The 20,816-nt window shown below is 43.5% G+C and overlaps 1 protein-coding gene across 3 annotated transcripts in view; it reads left to right on the top strand.

Annotated features, from left to right (window-relative positions):
• LOC122558814 (MICOS complex subunit mic25-like) overlaps window positions 1–20,816 on the top strand; it is a 521,848-nt gene that overhangs the window by 348,300 nt on the left and 152,732 nt on the right. For all 3 annotated transcript variants that reach the window (XM_043707604.1, XM_043707605.1, XM_043707606.1), the window contains exon 6: window positions 4,129–4,264. In XM_043707604.1, coding sequence (XP_043563539.1) covers window positions 4,129–4,264 — 136 coding nt within the window. The remainder of the gene's footprint in view (window positions 1–4,128; window positions 4,265–20,816) is intronic.

A 20,816-nucleotide genomic window follows, 5' to 3' on the forward strand; every position in this document is an offset into this window, starting at 1 on the left:
CCCAGGGCATCAATGTGGACTTCAACAGCTTCCTCATTTCCCCTTCCCCCACCTCATCCTAGTTTCAAACTTCCAGCTCCGCACTGTCCCCTTGACTTGTCCGGACTTGTCCGACTGCCTAGTCCTTTTCCACCTATCAACTCCACCCACTCCTCCCTGACCTATCACCTTCATCTCACCTATTGTACTCTATTGCACTCTCTCCCCACCCCACCCTCCTCTAGCTTATCTCTCCACGCTTCAGGCTCTCTGCCTTTATTCCTGATGAAAGGTTTTTGCCCGAAACATCAATTTCACTGCTCGTTGGATGTTGCCTGAATTGCTGTGCTCTTCCAGCACCACTGATCCAGAATGAGACCTGTAAGTGCTATTACTTAGCTACCTAAAGGTCTCAACATGCCGAAAGGGTGGGCGCGCCACCCAATAACCCCTCTGACCTATGTAAAACGTCAGGCAGGCACGGTGGCTCAGTGGTTAACACTGCTGCCTCATAGCACCAGAGACCTAGGTATGAATCCACCCTCGGGCGACTCTGTGCGGAGTTTGAATGGGTTTCTGCCGGGTTCTCTGGTTTTCTCCCACATTCTATTTTGTTCAAAAAGCACACAATCTGTAGGCAGTCAACATTTTTTATAACCTATATGACATTTTATAAATTCCACTTTGGAAATAGAACCGGTCTGACTCAAGACTGGAATAAACACAGACTCTAACCTCACACCTTTAATGCATTGTCTGAGCTGTGATGTCATTTGTTTTTATAAAACCTTAAGTTTCCTCAGGAATGTGACTTGAAAGAAGTTCTGAGATTTACACATTAATGAATGGAAACCTGCAACCCATTCTAAAAGATGAAAGACTTAACAGCAATCTAGATTTGTTCAATATCTCGCATCAGTGTAAGACATTATCATCTTTTATTATAAATGCTGTGTCCTATGATCCTACTCCATTCATTACCTGATGAAAGAGCAGCTCTCTGAAAACTTGTACTTACATGTAAACCTGTTGGACAATAACCTGGTGTTGTGTGATTTTTAACTTTGTACACCCCAGTCCAACACCGACAGTTTCACATCATGTGTGGAGTTTGCACATTCCCCCTGTGTCTGTATGGGTTTCCTCCAGGTGCTCTGGTTTCCTCCCACAGTCCAAAGGTGTACAGGTTAGGTGGGTTAGCCATGGGAAATACAGGGTCACAGGGTTGGCGTAGGAGGTGGTCAGTGTGGACTCAATGCGCTGAATGGCCTGCTTCCATACTGTAAGGATTCTATGAAAGTCTATGAAATCCAAGGCTGAGGGCAAGCGAGATGCCCACTGCTTAATTATATGACCCCTACCTTCAAACTCACCAGTGGCTGGGTGTAAAATCCATGCAGTTGTTTCAGTATTAGTTCTTTCCATGGCACATTTGCCATATCAGTCAGCAAGGCAGGACTGACTGATAAAATCATGATGCTCATAGGGAAGAGAAAGTGAGGACTGCAGATGCTGGAGATCAGAGCTGAAAATGTGTTGCTGGAAAAGCGCAGCAGGTCAGGTAGCATCCTAGGAGGAGGAGAATCGATGTTTCGGGCATGAGCCCTTCTTCAGGAATGTTGATTCTCCTGCTCCTTGGATGCTGCCTGACCTGCTGCGCTTTTCCAGCAACACATTTTCAGCTCATAGGGAAGACACTTGTATAAAAACTTCATGAGTCAGTCTAACTAAGTACTATGGCAGAAACCCTGGTTGGATGTTGGGGGAAGTAGTGAATTTGCTATGAGGGTAATTCTGAAGTCTTACACTGCTCAACCAATATACAATGTAGATCACAAAATGAGTTATGGCAATATTGCACAGTTTTTAAAATTTGTTCACTGGATGTGGGTGTCTTTGCAAGGCTGGCATTAATTGCCCATTCTTAAATGCCCAGAGGGCTGTTCAGAATCAACTACATTGCTGTGAGTCTAGAGTCACATGTAGGCCAGACCAGGTAATGGTGGCAGATTTCCCTCCTTAAAGGGCATTAGTGAACCAGATGGTTTTTTAATGGCAATTAGTGGTAGTTACATGGTCACCATTAGACTGGATTTTTTTTAATGTCCTAATTTTTATTGAACTCAAATTTCACCATCTGCCAAAATATGATTCAAACCCAGTGACATTACCACTACGCCACTGCCTCCACACATGGATGTTGTTAGTTCCTGTAGCATTATTTCAGATCATCGGGTGTAGGACATGCTTCATTCTGAAACTCTAAAGAGGTTCATCAGGCAGGTTGTTGCTCACCAGTGCCATTTTTGTCATTGGAATAGTGAAGATGGAGTGATAAATTTTCATCTTTGTTGAGACAAGGGATGTTAATGTTCATTCAGATTCAGCACCTATGAGCATAAAAGCTGTCTTTATTCAAAGTAGGGTTCCCTGTTTGAACCAAATTGAGACAGTCTCAGTCACGGTGAATGATTGTGGGCATTTCGGGACTGATTGCTGCGATCCCTTTCCTTTGCCTTTCCTCTGCTCTCTTGAAGGCACTTACTGATATTGAATTACTGTCCCGCAGATGCTAGTCATGCATCCTATCTAAGTTGAGATGGATTAGGGGAGGAGACTGCTCAACTACAGAGGTTGAACCAAGTCCCACTCACAAAACATACAGTGAGGAGTCATTTTACTGTGGCCAGGCATGAGAAATCTAGAATTATAGAATTCTACAAGAAAGAAGAAATCAGTTTGCAAATTGTTCCTGCCTGACTCTGTGAAAGAGCTATTTACTTAGTCTCATTTCCTTGCATTCTTCAGAATTTCTCTTCTTGAAATATTTATCCACTTCACTTCTAAAGGCTAATAGATACTCTACTTTCAGCATTGTTTCTAGCAGGATATTCCTCTGTCCTAACAGCCTACTTCATAAAGTAAATCTTTCCAGCCCTTCCCTTTCTCGTTAGTTGGTGGTCAGTTTCAATTTATTCCCACCAGTTACCAACCCACTTGAGGGAAATTGTGTTTTTAACCAAGTTACCTTCCCACGACCCCTTGTTACTTAGCTTTTTTTTTCATTTGCTACATCAATCTGATTTCTCTGAGGCCAGTTCGAACAGCTAAACTGCTGCTCCATCTGACATTACCTCAGAACAAACTCAAAATTAAAATAAAAGCTGGCCTTGTATCAGTTATGGCTCAGTGAGTAGCACCCTTGTTCCTCAGACAGAAGGCTGTGGTCAAGCTACACCCGAGAGAAACCCATAATCTACATTGCTACTTCAATGCAATACCAGAGGGATAGTGCCATTTTATGACTAATATGTTAAGCAGAGGTTCCATCTGTCCTTTCAGGTATAATGTAAATAATCTATTTTGAAGAACAATGGCATTCTCCCAGTGACCAATACTTATCCCTCAATGAACACCTAGATGAGACAGCCTGATCCTTTGTCTAATTGTTGTTTCAGGGAGCTTTTAAAAAAAAAATTAATGGAGTGTGAGCATCACTGACAGGGCCAGCATTTATTGCCCATTCCCAATTGCCCTTGAGAATGTGCTGGTGGGCTGCCTTGCCATGCACATTCTTAGATAATACATCCTCACAACAGTGGCTACACTTTCAAACTAATTCAGATTGTAAAGCTCTTTTTTGAGCATGTCCTGAGATTGTGACAGGCACTGTATCAAATTCTTTGAATAGACCATTCAAATATTTACTTGATGAACTAGACCATGGTGGGAACTGGATTTATGTTTTTCTCCCTGAGCTTACTTTAGAATTTCTCTTTGTTCACTACTCAAATATGCCTGATGCTGCTCACTGAACACCTGAAGAAAATAAAGAGGGTAACCAGTTCCCCAGCCTCTTTGTGGATGGTATTCCATAACAGGCTGACCCAAGGTGATTTGACTGTTCTTCCCTGTTCTAAGGTATGAATACATGATTGTACTGGATTGAGAGCTCGTGGCCTTGTGAATCAGGAATGCAAGCCCACATCCTATGGCACAACAAATTGAAACCCAGCATATGCAGTGAATTTTTTTAAAAATCCCTTACGTGAATAAATCTTTTTAAAGCACTTTCGGACATATATTGAAAATATGTTTATTTTTAATGTTCAGAGACTTTCATTTTTCCTTTATGTCTTTGGTCGGCAGGTCAAGAAACTATGAGCCTCTCTGTGCAAATCTGCAATCCCAGATCCTTAATTGTTACCAAGAAAATCCACAGCTGACTTTAAAGTGCTCTGGCTTCGCCAAGGAATACCGCCATTGCATCAGAGAGGCACAAAAGGTATGGTTTGAAGGTTACCCTTTTGACATTTAAGAGCACTTTCACAATGGAAGAACTCAGTGGTATTATTTGTTTCCTCTGTAAAGCAAAACAAATCACAGTTACTACAGCACAAAAGGAGGTCGCTTGGCCCATTGAACCCATGCTAATTCCCTGCAATTTAGTGAAAAAATTAAATCGTCACTGGCTTGTGGACCCCGATAGTGTGGGTCAGTCAATTTCACATCAGATTGGCCTGTTATTGCAACCAGATAAAAAGGGGGTGTGGCTAGTGTCACAGGAAGTCTTCCAGTCCCAGCTGCTTATATGGTTTAGATTTTTGGTCCCTTTCCTACCATTGGAGCATGATAGCAAGCACCAAATCTAAAAAAGGGAATGCATCACATCGAGGTCATCCTGCTGAGTTGTGAGTGATTCTGTCCAAGTTAACTTTTTTACAGTTGAACAATATTGTACATGTAGGATCAGCAGTGAGGGAAGGTGATGGCCTAGTAGTAAATTACTAAATCAGAAACCCGAGTAGTAGTACTCTAGAACCTGGGTTTGAATCCTGCCATGGTAGACGGTGGAATTTGATTTCAATAAATATTTGGAGTTCATTAGGAGTCTAATGGTGATGATGAAACTATTCTGGATGTAGATTTGTTCACTGAGCTGGAAGGTTTGTTTTCAGATATTTTGCCACCATACTAGGTAACATCTTCAGCAACCCTCCGAATGAAGCACTGGTGGTGTAGCCCGCTTTCTATTTATATGTTTGGGGTTCCTTAGGTTGGTGATGTCATTTAGTGCGGTGATGTCGTTTCCTATGGTGATGCCATTCCCTGTTCTTTTTCTCAGGGGGTGATAAATGGGATCCAAGTCAATGTTTTTGTTGATAGAGTTCCGGTTGGAATGCCATGCTTCTAGGAATTCTTGTGCGTGTCTCTGTTTGGCTTGTGCTAGGATGAATGTGTTGTCCCAGTCAAAGTGGTATCCTTCCTCATCAGTATGTAATAATATTAGTGAGAGTGGGTCATGTCTTTTTGTGGTTAGTTGATGTTCATGTATCCTGGTGGCTAGTTTTCTGCCTGTTTGTCCAATGTAGTGTTTGTTACAGTTCTTGCAAGGTATTTTGTAAATGACATTAGTTTGCGTGTTGTATGTATTGGGTCTGTCAATTTCATTAGCTGCTGTTTTAGTGTGTTGGTGGGTTTGTGGGCTACCATGATGCCAAGGGGCGGCACAGTGGTTAGCACTGCTGCCTCACAGCTCAGAGACCCGGGTTCAATTCCAGCCTCAGGCGACTGACTGTGTGCAGTTTGCACATTCTCCCCGTGTCTGCGTTGGCTTCCTCTGAGTGGTCCGGTTTCCTCCCACAGTCCAAAAATGTGCAGGTTAGGTGAATTGGCCATGCTAAATTGCCCGTAGTGTTAGGTGAAGGGGTAAATGTAGGGGAATGGGTCTGAGTGGGTTGCGCTTCGGCTGGTTGGTGTGGACTTGTTGGGCCGAAGGGCCTGTTTCCACACTGTAAGTAATCTAATCTAAAAAACAAGGGGTCTGAGTAGTCTGGCAGTCATTTCCGAGATGTCTTTGATGTAGGGGAGAGTAGCTAGAATTTCTGGTGTCCCCACAGGAAATGATCTCCCCACAGGTAATGACATCACTAACCCAAGGAAACCCCAAACATATAAATAGAAAGCTGGCTATGTTACCAGTGCTTCATCCAGAAGCTCACTGAAGATGTTACCTAGTATGGTAACGAAACGTCTGAAAATGAACCTTCCAGCTCAGTGAGCAAACCTACATCCAGAGGAGAAAGTGAGGTCTGCAGATGCTGGAGATCAAAGTTGAAACTTTATTGCTGGAACAGCACAGCAGGGAACCTCAACCTGAGCTACAAATCTTCTCAAAACTCGCTCACATTAAACTATTGTCAATTGTTGGAAAATCCATCTGGTTCACTGATATCCTTTAGGGAAGGAAACTGCCATCCTTACCCGGTCTGGTCTGCGTGTGACTCCAGACACACAGTAATGTAGATGACGCTTAACTGCCCTCTGGTTAATTAGGGATGGCTAGTAAATGCTGACCTGGCTAATGACGCCCACATCCCATGAATGAATAAAAATAAATGTTCGGCACATAATTGTGCATACAATGCTTTGTAAGATGACACTCACACATTTTGATAAGATATGACTTGAATGGGTAATTGAGTTTCTCAAGTCATAAAAATCACAAAAGAATAACATGCATTTTCCTTTGTACATTGAAGGAAAGTGGGCTTTGCTGACTAGGCTCGCATTTATTGTCCATTCCTAACTGCTCTTGCAAAATTGATGGTGAACTACTTTCATGAGCTGTCGCAGTCCAATTGCTGTATGAATACCCATAATAGAGTGGGAGTTCCAGGAGTTTGACCCAGCAGCACTGACAGGCAGGCAATATATTACCAAGTCAGGATGATGTGTGGCTTGGAGGGGAGCTTTCAGGTGGTGATGTTTCCATGTATTTGCCGTCCTAGTCCTTCTAGATGGATAGGATCTATTTACATTTGGAAGAAAATTATCAGTGATAGGCAGCATGGTTTTGTGCAGAGAAGGTCATATCTTGCCAACTTAATAGAATTCTTTGAGGAAGTAATAAAGTTGATCATGTCATAATCATGGACTTCAGTAAGGCATTTGATAAGGTTTCCCATGGTAGGCTGATGGAGAAAGTGAAGTAGCATGGGATCCGGAGTGTACTAGCTAGGTAAATAACTGGCTGGGCAACAGGAGACAGAGAGTAGTCGTGGAAGGGAGTTGCTCAGAATGGAGAACCGTGACCAGTGGTGTTCCACAGAGATCCGTGCTAGGACCACTATTGTTTGTGATATAAATAAATTATTTGGAGGAAGGTATAGATAACTTGATTAGGAAGTTTGCAAATGGCACTAAGACTGCGTACAGTTCTGGTTGCCACATTCCCAAAAGGATGTGGGTGCTTTGGAGAGGGTGCAGAGGAGGTTCGCCAGGATGTTGCCTGGTATGGAGGGTGTTAGCTATGAGGAGAGGTTAAATAGATTAGGATTATTTTCTTTGGAAAAAAGGAGGTTGAGTTAGGACCTGATTGAGGCCTACAAAACCGTGAGAGGTGTAGACAGGGTGGATAACAATAAACCTTTTCCCAGAGTGGAGGACTCAATTACTCGGGGTTTAAAGTGAGAGGAGAAAAGTTCAGGGGGGACCTACATGGAAAGTTCTTCACGCAGAGGCTGGTGGGTGCCTGGAATGGCAGAGGTGGGAATGATAGCGTCATTTAAGATATATCTAGACAGATACATGAATGGGCAGGGAACAAAGGGATACTGATCCTTAGAAAATAGGCAGCAGATTTAGATAGAGGAAATGGATCGGTGCTAGCTTGGAGGACCGAACGGCCTGTTCCTGTGCTGTATTGTTTTTTATTCGTTTTTCTTTGTTTGGTGGAGTAGCAGATAGTGAACGAGACTATCAAAAAATGCAGCAGAATATATATAGATTGGAGAGTTGGGCAGATGGAATTCAATCTGGGCAAATGTTAGGTGATGCATTTTGGAAGATCCAATTCAAGAGCGAATCATACTGTAAATGGAAAAGCCCTCGGAAAATTGATGTACAGAAAGATCTGGATGTTCAGGTCCATTGTATCCTGAAGATGGCAACGCAGGTCAGTAGACTGGTCAAGAAGGCAAACGGCATGCTTTCCTTCATTGGACGGGGTATTGAGTAAAAGAGTTGGCAGGTCATGTTACCCTTGTATAGGACTTTGGTTCGGCCACAATTGGAATAGTGTATACAGTTCTGGTTGCCACATTACCAAAAAGATGTGGATGCTTTGGAGAGGGTGTAGAGGAGGTTGCCTGGTATGGAGGGTGCTAGGAATGAAGAGAGGTTGAATAGATTAGGATTATTTTTATTAGAAAGAAGGAGGTTGAGGGAGCACCTGATTGAAGTTTACAAAATCATGAGAGGTATAGACAGGGTGGATAGCAATAAGCTTTTTCACCAGAGCGAGGGACTCAATTGCTAGGGGTCACAAGTTCAAAGTGAGAGGGGAAAAGTTTAAGGAAGCTATGTGTGGAAAGTCCTTTATGGAGAGGGTGGGTGCCTGGAACACATTGCCAGCGGAGCTGGTAGAGGCAGGTACAAAAGTGTCATTTAAGATGTATGTAAACACATACATGAATGGGCAGGGAGCAAAGGGATACAGATCCTTAGAAGATCGGCGACAGGTTTAGATAGAGGATCTGGATTGGCGCAGGGTTGGAGTGCCAAAGAGCCTGTTTCTGTGCTGTAATTTTCTTTATTCTTTGTTCTAATGGTAATGGACATGGGTTTGATAGTTGCAGTCCAAGGAACCTTGGTGAATTTCTGCAATGCATTTTGTACATGGTACATACTGCTGCTAATTGACATTGGTGGTGCAGGGAATGAATGTTTGCGAACATGGTGCCAATCAAGTGGACTGCTTTGTCCTGGATCATACCAAGCTTCTTGATGCTGTTCGAGCTGCCCTCATCCAGGCAAGTGGGGAGAATCCCATCACAGTCCTGACTTATGCTTTGTGGATGGTAGTCAGGCTTTCAAGAGTCAGAAGGTGAGTTACCCACTGCAGGTCTCATAGCCTCTGACCTGCTGTCATAGCCACAATATTTATATGCCTATTCCAGTTCAGTTTTTGGTCAATGGTAATTCCCAGGATGTTGATTGTGGGGCATTTAATAATGATAGTGCCATTGAATGTGAATTAGATTCTTTTTTGTTGGAGCTGACCATTGTCTGGCTCTTGTGTGGCTCAATAGTTGCTTGTTCCTAATCAGAGTGAGGTCTGCAGTTCCTAATCTGCAGACCTCACTTTCTCCTCAAAGATTTCAACCTACTGCGAATCCTCTTACAAGGATGCCTTCCTTGAAGAAGCTCTCTTCCTCCCTCTCATTTCCAGCTCTGATCTCCAGCATCTGCAGACCTCACTTTCTCCTGTTCCTAATCAGACCCAACCTGAATATTGTTCAGGTCTTGTTGCATTTGGATATATAACTACATCAGAAGAAGAGTCATTGGACTCGAAATGTTAACTCTATTTCTCTCTGCACAAATGTCGTCAGACCTGCTAAATTCCTTCAGCACTTTTTGTCTTTATATAGGATTAATTTCATGATTGTTTGAGTAATTTAAAAGAGTATTCAAACTGTTTGCTTATGTCGTTTATTTCACTCCTGAGAAGATGTTTCAAAGTGGTTTCAGTTCCTGGTTTGCTGCCTTTGAAAATTTTTGGTTGCTCTGACTGTTTGATTACATTTCTGTCTTCTGATATGGGATTCCTCATTAAACACTGCTGCCATCAACCACATGTTGAGAGAGTTACATTTCTTGCTAGATTGCTAAAAACAGATCACTCAGTGCAGCTTTCTTTGAGGCCAGCAGTAATCATCATTGCTTTAACCACTGACTGAAGATTATGGGTCATAGTTTTTAAACAGTGATTGCAGAGTCATGTCTGGAACCAAACAGAGGTACTGAGTGGAGAAATAGACTGACCCGATGGGCCGTAATGACTCTGTCATTTTCTCTGTTAATAAGCGCCCATCAGGAGTTATTGTTACAGTGTTGTTCCTCATTGATTTCATTGGATTGGGAGCGCTAGCATTTTACCAACTCAACAATTTTAGGATATGGAGTTGTGGCTATCTCAGTGCTTAAATTGTGTTTTGGGTTACAGTATAATTTGTGATGTTCTGTGTTTTATTACCTTATTACACAATTGGGATGAGCCAATTTTAAAAAACTAATACAGGCACAGCTATAAAGCCTAGTTAAGTGCAAACCTGCAAGTTGATTATTGACATCAGTCGGCGTTTTCTGGGCCAGTTTCTAATTAAGATCTATGGGAATTTGCTTTCAGTTGCTGTCTGATTCCCTTGACTTCACATCAGCAGTTCTGCCGTGAAGCGGTGAGAATTTCTGAGATGGAATAAACCCCTTGAAAGCATTCAGATTTTGGAGATTAACTTTAACCGCACCGTTGTTATTTTTAGGCTATTGCTGGATTGTACTTTCTAGATTTTGCACATTGATGTCTGCCTCCATTATGTTCTGTTCCCCTTCCTCACCCACTTACCATTCTCCCTGTGCAGTCCCCATGAGGATTAATTAACGTATCTGCTGTCAAGCTAGTACATGAGGGTCTTCTTTCTTGGCCCTTCCTAAAGCCCTTCCCCTGCCACCTTCACCACATTCCTCTCGATCTGGATTAATAAAGCTTTCCCTTGCTACTTGAAATGTTTCTGAGCAAGGTTTTCCCTAGACCACTGCTGAATTGGGATTTCTCAATCTTGTATTATTGACTGGAAGTGTGTCTTGATAGTCAATTCTTAAGAAAAGTAGGAGTTGTCAGTCTGGTAGTATTATGACCAGACAGTTAATCCAGAGACCCAGGTAATGTTCTGGGGACCTGGGTTTGAATCCTGCCATAGCAGATGGTGTAATTTGAGTTCAATAAAAATCTGGAATTAAGAGTCTAATGATGGGCATAAATGCATTGCTGATGGCCCGAAAAACTCATCTGGTTCACTAATGTCGTTTAGGGAAGGAAACTGCTGTCCTTACCTGGTCTGGCCTATATATGACTCCAGACCAACAGCTATATGATTTACTCTTCACTGCTCTCTAGGTGATTACGGATAGCCACTAAATGAATGCTGAGCTAGAATTTTAAAAGAGTACAGCTTGGAAGTATCAGCCTCAATTTTGGACCCGTTCTCAGATTCTTGAATTCAGTCTTCTGACCCCAAGCCACAGCTAATATCCAGCTAACAGCTGTAGGAAATAAGTAGGTGCCATGAACTACACAATGAGTATGCAATTTGGCCTTTAATGCAGCTTCAGCTGAGTTGAGAGAAAGCAAGACTTGTACTAAGGATAGTTTCACTGAGGCAGGAAAGCAGCAGATGCCTCACACTGTACAAAACAGGTGATAAATTATGCTTTAATGTGTGCTACAAGGCCATTACACACTGATGAGGTTTAGATTACATCAATCTGTAAGAGCAGAGTTTAGGCAAGTACTCAAACCTCCAAGAGAGCTTTATAGAGCCTCAAATGTTCCTGGTTTGGATAATTCATCCAGTTTATGCTTAACCTTTTCTTGGGTTGACTCTTGGAGTTTTGTCTTCAAACGTCTTTCCCATTCCATCTATTTATGTGTGGCTCCATTGTGCACTGAGAGGGAGTACTGTTTTACTCTATGCATCCATGCATCACCTACCACTAATGTCAACCAGGATGAATTCAGCAGCTCAGCTTCTGACCAGGGAGTGAAATCCAGGCTTTAACAATTCTATGACATCTATGAATATTCAGTTAAGAACATAGGTGCTTTTTAAAACTGAAAATGCTCGTAGACCTAAAGCCTGGTCCCTTGTCTCAAATAATGACCATGATGTGGAGGTGCTGGTGTTGGACTGGAGTGGATGAGGTCAGAAGTCACACGACACCTATGGGTTTATTTGAAATCACAAGCTTTCAGACAAGCAGCGATCCGAAAGTTTGTGATTTCAAATAAAGCTATTGGACTACAACCTGGTGTTGTATAACTTCTGATCAAGTAATAACCCACTCACTTGCCTCCTTCCTAAATCAACCTCATTTTTTTCAAGAAGCTTATCTAATTGTGCCTTGAGCTGATAATGCAATCCTTGCCAATCGTTTTCTTTTCCAAGCATTCTACAACTCTGTTTTGCCTTGGATTCTGTTTTAGCTTATTTTCCACTTCCACTTTGTCAATTTTGAAGTCAGGGTGTTTGTGCCCTTTGCTGCAGCAAGCAATATGACTGGGTGGTCTTTGACACTTTCCTTCAAAGGTTTGAAACAGGTATCGCTCTATAGACACTGACTCCCCTTAAAGACATCCCCCAACTGGCCCTTATTATGTGCAAAGGTCTTAAACTGAGTGGGTGTCCAAGCCTGGTTTAAAATATCCACCCATGTGAACTTGCAAGTCACTAGATACTAAAGTGCAAAGGAAAAATTGATTACTTTTCTCTTCTCCCTTCTTGGCTCAATTCAATGAGTCAGTTCATTCAAGTGGTCCTGTGCCTCCACTGATTAAACATTTAAGCTCTTTTGTGACCACCTATTCAAAACAACCTTTTAGTGACATGTATTGGTACTGATGAAAACCCTGCAACCTTTAATGTGGAGGACAACATACACAGAGCCTAAAGAGGCTTAGGGCATCGCCTCAGTTAGCAGCTGTGCAACCCTTAGGCCCTCTTTCATTGTCTGTCCTAGGACCAGTTTGTTTGTTATCCCGAGATAATGCTTGCGAAGTATCCTTCCTTATGAAGGAGGGAACAATTCATATATTTACTTTAACTCCTACTTAACAGTTGATTTATTAAGGGAGAAGAGGGAAGTTCAGAGAGAATAGTGTTAATGCAAAGTATTTCTCCATCTATACATTTTCAAAGTAAATCATAATTATATACTTTGCATTACTTTTGTATTTGGACTGCTGTGCAGATTTAATTTTTTAGGTCTTGCTATTGAAGCACCTCTGACGTAGATTGCTGATGAACCCTGTTACCATCTCGAAACACGATTTGTTTTCACATGAGGAAAAGCAGCAGTTTTCAGCAAGAAATACAGGGATATCACCAGCTGAGTTCTGTTTCTTATTTGATTGGTAACAACCCATCTTGGCTCAGGTACCTTTAGCTTATCCTGATGAAGGGCTTTTGCCCCAAACGTCAACTCTCCTGCTCCTCTGATGCTGCCTGACCTGCTGTGCTTTTCCAGCACCACACTCTCATCCCTTTAGCTCATCAGTCAGGGCTCTACAAACTCTGCTGATTTAGATGAAAGATGCTTCAGGACAGACAGGTTTTTTTTTCTGTCTGTACATTGCACATCTATGGATGTTGATGGACTCTTGTGGTACAGTGGTAGTGTCCCTACCGTTGGACCAAGTGACCTGGGTTCAAGTCTCAGCTGTTCCAGAGGCGTGTTATAACATCTCTGAACAGGATAATTATAAAAATAGGTTAAATGAAGGAAAAAAAACAGAAGTCAATGTTATAAAGTACCCTGTGGGTGTTGATGGTCTCTTGTGGTGCCATGATTGTGTTCCTATCTCTGCGCCAGGAGAACTGGGTTTACATCTTACTTGCTTCATAGGTGTGTCATAACATCTATGAAGAGGTTGATTAGAAAATACCTATGGATATCGAAGAGGACTGAACTAGGTTATGGTGGCTTTATCTTGGCATTGAATAGTTGAGTCACCGATGCTTACAGATCCATATGACAGTAAATCAGCCTCTTTCAGAAAGGAGGCAAGCAAACGTAGGTGGCAAAATGCAAGAATAATAGGTTAAGAGGAGCAAAGCTCCAACAATTGCTGTAACCCTGGGGCTTGATCTATTCAAAGCAAACCTCTCATTTATTTTATTGTAGCTGCAGTAAAATGTGAAAAATCCAAACACTCATATAAAATGACCATTTAAATAAGATGCCCCATTATGTCTTCCTATTCTTGTGAGCTGCAGCCAAGACTAAGCTGCTGTCCTCCACAGACTCTGCCCATTGACCAGATGGAACTTTATTTTTTCCCATCCCAAAGGCATGTCAAAGATTCCATCGGGATGCCATCTTACTCATCCCTGCATCCTGGGATAAAACCCTCCATTTCTAACGGTTTGTGGGCCCAAAGCAGCCCTTAGTTCATAGAGTCTGTGTTTCTGCCCACAATTCTTCGTGAATTGTGAGCTCTCTCCCTTCCTGTTTCTCTATTTCATGACTTCCTCCTGCTTCACTTGACATTATTTGACCTGCTGAGCTGAACTTTCTTCAAAGTTGTAAATTTTGTATCGAAATGTTTTTAACAATCATTGCAGCAGAAGGCAAAATATCTGTTGATTTCAGTGAGTTTATGCTGAAGGGTTGGACTCCGACCTGCAGTGTTATTATATGAGCAGCACAAACTTGTTCTGGCAGCTGTCACTTTGTTATTTTATGGTGACCTGGCACTACAGAATTCTACATCTGTGCATGCACAGTAGTGTTGACAATAAATACAGCCATTCGTCTTTGAAATTATCTTGCATGGTATTCTTGTCTGTACTGACTGCTGTTGAGGTTTATCTGTTTTGCTGACTGTTTGATTCTTGTTTTTTATTGCTTGTTTTTCGGAGAATTCTCGGCATTATCTACTGCCGGCTCCCTGATCCTTAATCATCTGGTTGAAAGACTCCTGCCTGTGGTCGGGGTCATCAACATCTCCACATTTTTACCTAAGATTCTGAAAAATCTTGCTTTTATTTTGTCTCCAGTTTTTTTTTCCTTCATGCATATGTCTAAGCAGAGTGGAACCCTGGCTGGTGTCTCCTGCTCCCTAGCTCAAGGAATTTAGACAGCCTAATGCAATAGAGACTATAGATGGTTTCTATAACCTGCTGGTCCATACAGGTCAGTTCCAGAACTTATACCCTTATGCAGTTGAAAAGAAGGAAGATATAAATGCATAGCAATCGGGAAATATTGGTATTCAGAGGAGTCTGATTGCTCTTGAACACAAATGACAGTAAGGCAACGTGCAGGTATAGCAAACAATGAGGAAACTAAAATGGTATTTTGACCTTTATTAAAAAATGTGTCAAAGATTGTGAACTGCTGGAATTCTTTACCCTTGAGGGCTATTGCAGTGTATTTATTATACATATTCACATCAGAGATCAACAGATTTTTGAATACAAAAGAAATAGTGCAGGAAAGTATAGCTTTATGATTACATTCATTTGATTTTATTTGCTTTGATTTATTGTTGTCACATGAACCTAAGTACAGTGAAAAGTTTTGTTTTGCGAGTGGTACAGGCAGATCATAACATATGAGGACAAACAGAGCACAGGGTGCTTAGACAGAGTGAGGCGTATAGGTTACAGCTGCAGAGGATATGCACAAAACAAGTTCAACATTAGATTTGAAATTGGAGAGTCCATTCAGCAGTCTAATAACAGTGGGGAAGAAGCTGTTCTTGAATCTTTGCTTAAGCTTCTGTATCTTCTGCCTAACGGAAAAGGTTGGAAGACAACATTAGAATAGAATAGAATAGTTACCGCCCCCTCGACCATGAAGACACCTCCTTCTACCGCCCCCTCGACCATGACCTTACCTCCCGTCACCAAACCATCATCTCCCAGACCATACACAATCTCATCACCTCAGGAGATCTCCCAACCACAGCTTCCAACCTCATAGTTTAGGAACTCCACACCGCCCGATTCTACCCCTTACCCAAGATCCACAAGTCTGACCACCCCAGCCAACCCATTGTCTCAGCCTGCTCCTGCCCCACCGAACGCATCTCTACCTACCTCGATACTGCCCTATCCCCACTAGTCCAGGAACTCCCCACCTGTTCGAGACACCACCCACGCCCTCCACCTCCTCCAAGATTTCAGTTTCCCCAGCCCCCAATGCCTCAGCTTCACCATAGACATTCAATCCCTCTACACCTCCATCCGCCATAACCAGGGCCTCCAAGCCCTCCATTTCTTCGTCTCCCGATGTCCCCACTAGTACCCTTCGTTAAGCTGAACTGGTCCTCACCCTTAACAATTTCTCTTTCCAATCTTCCTACTTCCTCTAGACGAAAGGGGTAGCCATGGGCACCTGCATGGGCCCCAGCTATGCCTGTCTCTTTGTTGGCTACGTAGAACAGTCCATCTTCCGTAGTTTCACCGGCACCACTCCCCATCTCTTCCACCGCTACATTGATGACTGCATCGGTGCCATCTTGTGCTCCCACGAGGAGTTTGAACAGTTCATCAGTTTTACCAACAAATTCCACCCGACTTTAAATTCACTTAGACCATCTCTGACGTCTCCCTACCCTTTCTTGACCTCTCCATCTCCATCAGTGACAACCGACTCAACACTAACATTTTTTACAAACCCACTGACTCCCACAGCTACCTGGATTACACCTCTTCCCAGCCTACCTCCTGCAAAAATGCTATCCTGTATTCCCAATTCCTCCGCCTCCGCCGTATCTGCTCCCAGGAGGACCAGTTTCATAACAGAACACACCAGATGGACTCTTTTTTTAAATACGGTAATTTCCCTTCCCACATGGTTGAAGATGCCCTCCAACACATCTCATCCATGTCCCGCACATCCGCCCTCAAATCTCACCCTCCAACCTCAACAAGTACAGAATGCCCCTGGTTCTCATATTCCACCCCACCAACCTCCGCATAAACCGCATCATCCACCGACATTTCCACCACCTACAAACAGATCCCACCACCAGGAATATATTCCCCTCCCCACCCCTGTCCGCTTTCCACAAAGACCATTCCCTCTGTGACTACCTGGTCAGGTCCACGCCCCCCTACAACCCACCGTCCCCTCCTGGCACCTTCCCCTGCCACCGCAGGAATTGCAAAACCTGTGCCCACATCTCCCCCCTCACCTCCATTTAAGGCCCCAAAGGAGCCTTCCACATCCATCAACATTTCACCTGCACATCCATAAATGTCATTTATTGTATCGTTGCTCCCGATGCGATCTCCTTTACACTGGGGAGACTGGACGCCTTCTTGTAGAGCGCTTTAGGGAACATCTCCGGGACACCCGCACCAACCAACCCCACCCCGCTCTGTGGCTGAACATTTCAACTCTCCCTTCCACTGCGGTGGACATGTAGGTCCTGGGCCTCCTCCATTGCCGCTCCCTCACCACCCAACACCTGGAGGAAGAATGCCTCATTTTCTGCCTTGGAACACTTCAACCCCAGGGCATCAATGTGGACTTCACCAGTTTCCTCATTACTTCTTTCCCCACCTTACCCAAGTTCCAACCTTCCAGCCCAGCACCATCCTCATGACCTGTCCTATCTGCCAATCTTCGTTCCCACCTATCTGCTCCACCCGCCTCTCTGACCTTTATCCCTGCCTCCATCCACCTATTGCACTCTTAACTACCTTCTTCCCGGCCCCACCCCCCCTCCCATTTATCTCTGGCCAGGAAGTTGCCACGCCACGTAGAGAGACTGCTGCAGGAGGCCGGGATGTTGCCACTCCGGGAGGCTGTTGTGCCAGGCCAAGAAGTTACCACTCCACGCCAGTAGACCCCTACAGGAGGAGGCCATTGTGCCAGGCCAGGAGGTCACCACACCATATCAAGAAGTTGCTGCACCAAGTTGGGAGGCTGCTACAGGAGGCCACTGCACCAGGCTGGGAATTATCCCCAGAGGCTAGGAAACATCACTTGCTGGAGGCCGGGGATCAACACCGGAGACTGGGAGTTGATCTGGAGGCCAGATGTTGATGCCAGAGGCTGGGAGTCGGCATTCGCTGGAATCTGGGAATTATCGCTGGAAGCTGGGAGTTGTTGCTGGAGGATAGAGGTCGTTGCTCACCGAAGGTCAGGAATTGTTGCCGGAGGCTTGGGAATTGTCACCACAGGCTGGAGTTGAAGATAAAAAAGGAGAATAAGAAAGAAAGCATTATGAGGAGGAAAAGAGAAAAAAAAAGAAAGGAAGAAGAAGAACAGGTGGAGCAGACAAGCTCTGCGTGGGGTGTCCTACTTTGCCACCACCTAGCATAGTACCAGGGTGGGAGGGGTCTTTGTTGATGATTGCAACCTTTCCATGGCAACCAGAAGTGTAGAAGGAGGGGAGGTTGGCTTGCATGATGGTCTGTGCTGTGAACACAATTTTCTGTAGTGTTTTATGGTCCTGGACAGAGCAGTTGCTGTACCAGGCCGTTGTGCACCCGGATAAAATGCTTTCTGTGGTACATCTGTAGAAGTTGGTGAGGGTAGATATGGAAATGCCAAATTTTCTAGGCTGCCTGCTTGACCGTCGCATTGATGTGGGTGATCCAGGACAGATTGTTGGTTATTGTCACTCCTAGGAACCTGATGCTGTTGACTGTCTCCACCTCACCTCCATTGATGTAGTTGAAGTCAGTAATCAATTCTCAACCCTGGGGAGGACCAGACCGACCCAATCTGACTCACTCACCTTAGGGAGCAGCAGATTCGCACCACTGACTCCCGAGACCAACCAGAAGCAAGGAATCTACCGCCGTGACCTGTCCCCAAGGAGGCCAGACCAGCCCAGCCCTGAACTCTGACCTCGTGGTGACTTGACCGTGGGGAGGCCCGGCCTGACCCAGCCTGACTTACTCACCTTCTGGAGGAGCAGACCTGAGACAGGCAAGGAAACCTACCAGAAACTGTGGAAGATGTGGTGGTTTGCAGGTGAGATGACACTTCACGGTGAATGATGGAACAGGCTCAAAGAGCTGGATAGGCTAGTACTGCTCCTAGTTCTTATGTTATTATGATCTTTCTCAGCCTCAGGAGATCCCTCCGCTCTTCAAAGCCATTGAAGCATTTTTAAAATGTTAAGTATGAAATGTAGCGGCCAGTTTACATGTAGCATGGTTACACAAATAGCAATAAAGTAATAGTCAGCTGTAGTCATGTTGATTAAGATATAATCATTGTTCAGGACACCCCAGAGAAAGTCTGCTGCTTGTTTTCACAATAGCACCATGGGCCTTTTGCATCTCTGCTGGCGACAGTAGATAGTTTCTCATTCTATCATCTGATCCATAAGGCAGTGTCTCTGTCAGTGCTGCAGTCCCTGCCCTGGAGATTTTCTTCTCAGGTCTCTGGAATGGCTTTTGAATCAACAATATTACCATTGAGCCACGTCTAACACCTGGTTGCAATGTGACAATTCCAAAAGTCTGTGAATTCAAACTAATGACATAAACCTACTGCAGTGCTGAACACCTACATTCTGCACTGGAACAACAGACAGAGGGTGTGTTAATCTGTCTGAGAAATTCTACATTCTTGCAAAATCTGCACACTCAGACATTCATTGCAACCACTCTAACCAAGGAAGTATGTAACGCCTACTAATTTTGTGTCTTAAAATTTAAGCATTGCAGTAAGAATCTGGCCATCCTAAAGTCAGTAGTAAATGGCATGAAGCTTTGCTGATTCTTTCAGCTTTGTAAAGATAAAAGGAGAAAAATGATCTTGGGAATGCACAGGTCTATTAACAAATATGTTTGTGCATTCATTGTTGTATTATAGTGTTTGCCAGAGATCAATTGAAAACTGATTGCCAACAAAATACAATGTTTCTCAAGCAAGAGGAAAACTGGATATTACTATGCAGACCATGAATATCTAACTGTACATAAAGGTGCCACCCTTATCGATTACCAATCCTGTAGAAAATACAAAGGGAAAGTGTAATATCAAGATATGTGAATGCCTTGCTATTCTCCAATAAAGAAGATAGCGATGTTTAGGTCAGAAAGATCCAAAGCCATTGAAGCATTGTAAGTGAATGTCCTTCAAGCTTTTTTGGCTATCCTCTGTAGTTTTTTTTGTCGGTGTTCAATTATATCTGTCAATCTGCTGTGTAATTTTTGCCTTGTGTCATTACATTGCGCTGCTACCCATAAGTAAACTGCTTATCAAATGGCTCCAGCACCTTGCTTCTGATTTGGCTCAGTGACTGCACAATAAAACTTCACCAGCTTGAGTTAACCACTGGCATGCTTCAACTACCAAGAGAGAGCTGAAGATTTGAGTGTTATTAGGTTGCCTTTTTTAAAAGAATATCTTCATATCCTCACCATGATTTATTCCAGACTGGATAACTGAAATTCCGTGTAAGGACAGTAAAATAGTGGGAATGTCACTTGACTAGTAATCGAGTGGCCCAGACTAATGATTTGTAATATCCGAGGAGCGGGAGGGTCCACGTTTTGAGCTTATGCTCGAAACGTTGACTCTCCTGTTCCTCGGATGCTGACTGCCTGGCTTTTCCACCACCACACTTTTTGACTCTGATCTCCAGCATCTGCAGTCCTTACTTTCCCCTAATGCGCTGTAATATGACAGCTGTTAATATTTAAATTCATTGAAAAAAACCCTGGAATTCAAAGGTAGTGTCAGTAATGGAGACCGTGACAACCATCATCGATAGTTGTACAAACCCGTCTGGTTCACTAATGTCCTTAAGGGAAAGACATTTGCTGTCTTTACCCTCCAAACCCACAGCCATGTGGTTGACTCTTAGCTGCTGTCTGAGACGGCCCTGTCAAGAAACTCAGTTCAAAGGTAATCATGGTTGGGTGACAAATGCTGACCTTTCCAGTGTTATCCACATCCCATGAGAAAGAATAAAGATTAAAAGAGAAAATGTCAGAAGTACACAGCAGGCTGACAGCATCTCCAGAGAGAGAAACAGAGTTAATGAGATGAGTCTTATTAGCCTTTTGAAATAGACTGGGAGGGGAAAAGGCTAGCAAAACAGCCCATAAGGATGTCATTGGTGTGCTTGGCATCATCCCACTACAAGTATCACTTTGTCATTGGAAATAAAGGTGACAAGTGAGCTACTCATCCCATTCGAGCCAATGAGGTGGCAAATTAAGTGCCACATTCCACCTCCATAAACATATTTCCAGCAGCCCAAGTGCATTTCACCACATGGAGAGATCACCCAATGAAAC

Source organism: Chiloscyllium plagiosum, chromosome 18 (genome assembly GCF_004010195.1).
Source record: "Chiloscyllium plagiosum isolate BGI_BamShark_2017 chromosome 18, ASM401019v2, whole genome shotgun sequence".
Taxonomy (NCBI): Eukaryota; Metazoa; Chordata; class Chondrichthyes; order Orectolobiformes; family Hemiscylliidae; genus Chiloscyllium; species Chiloscyllium plagiosum.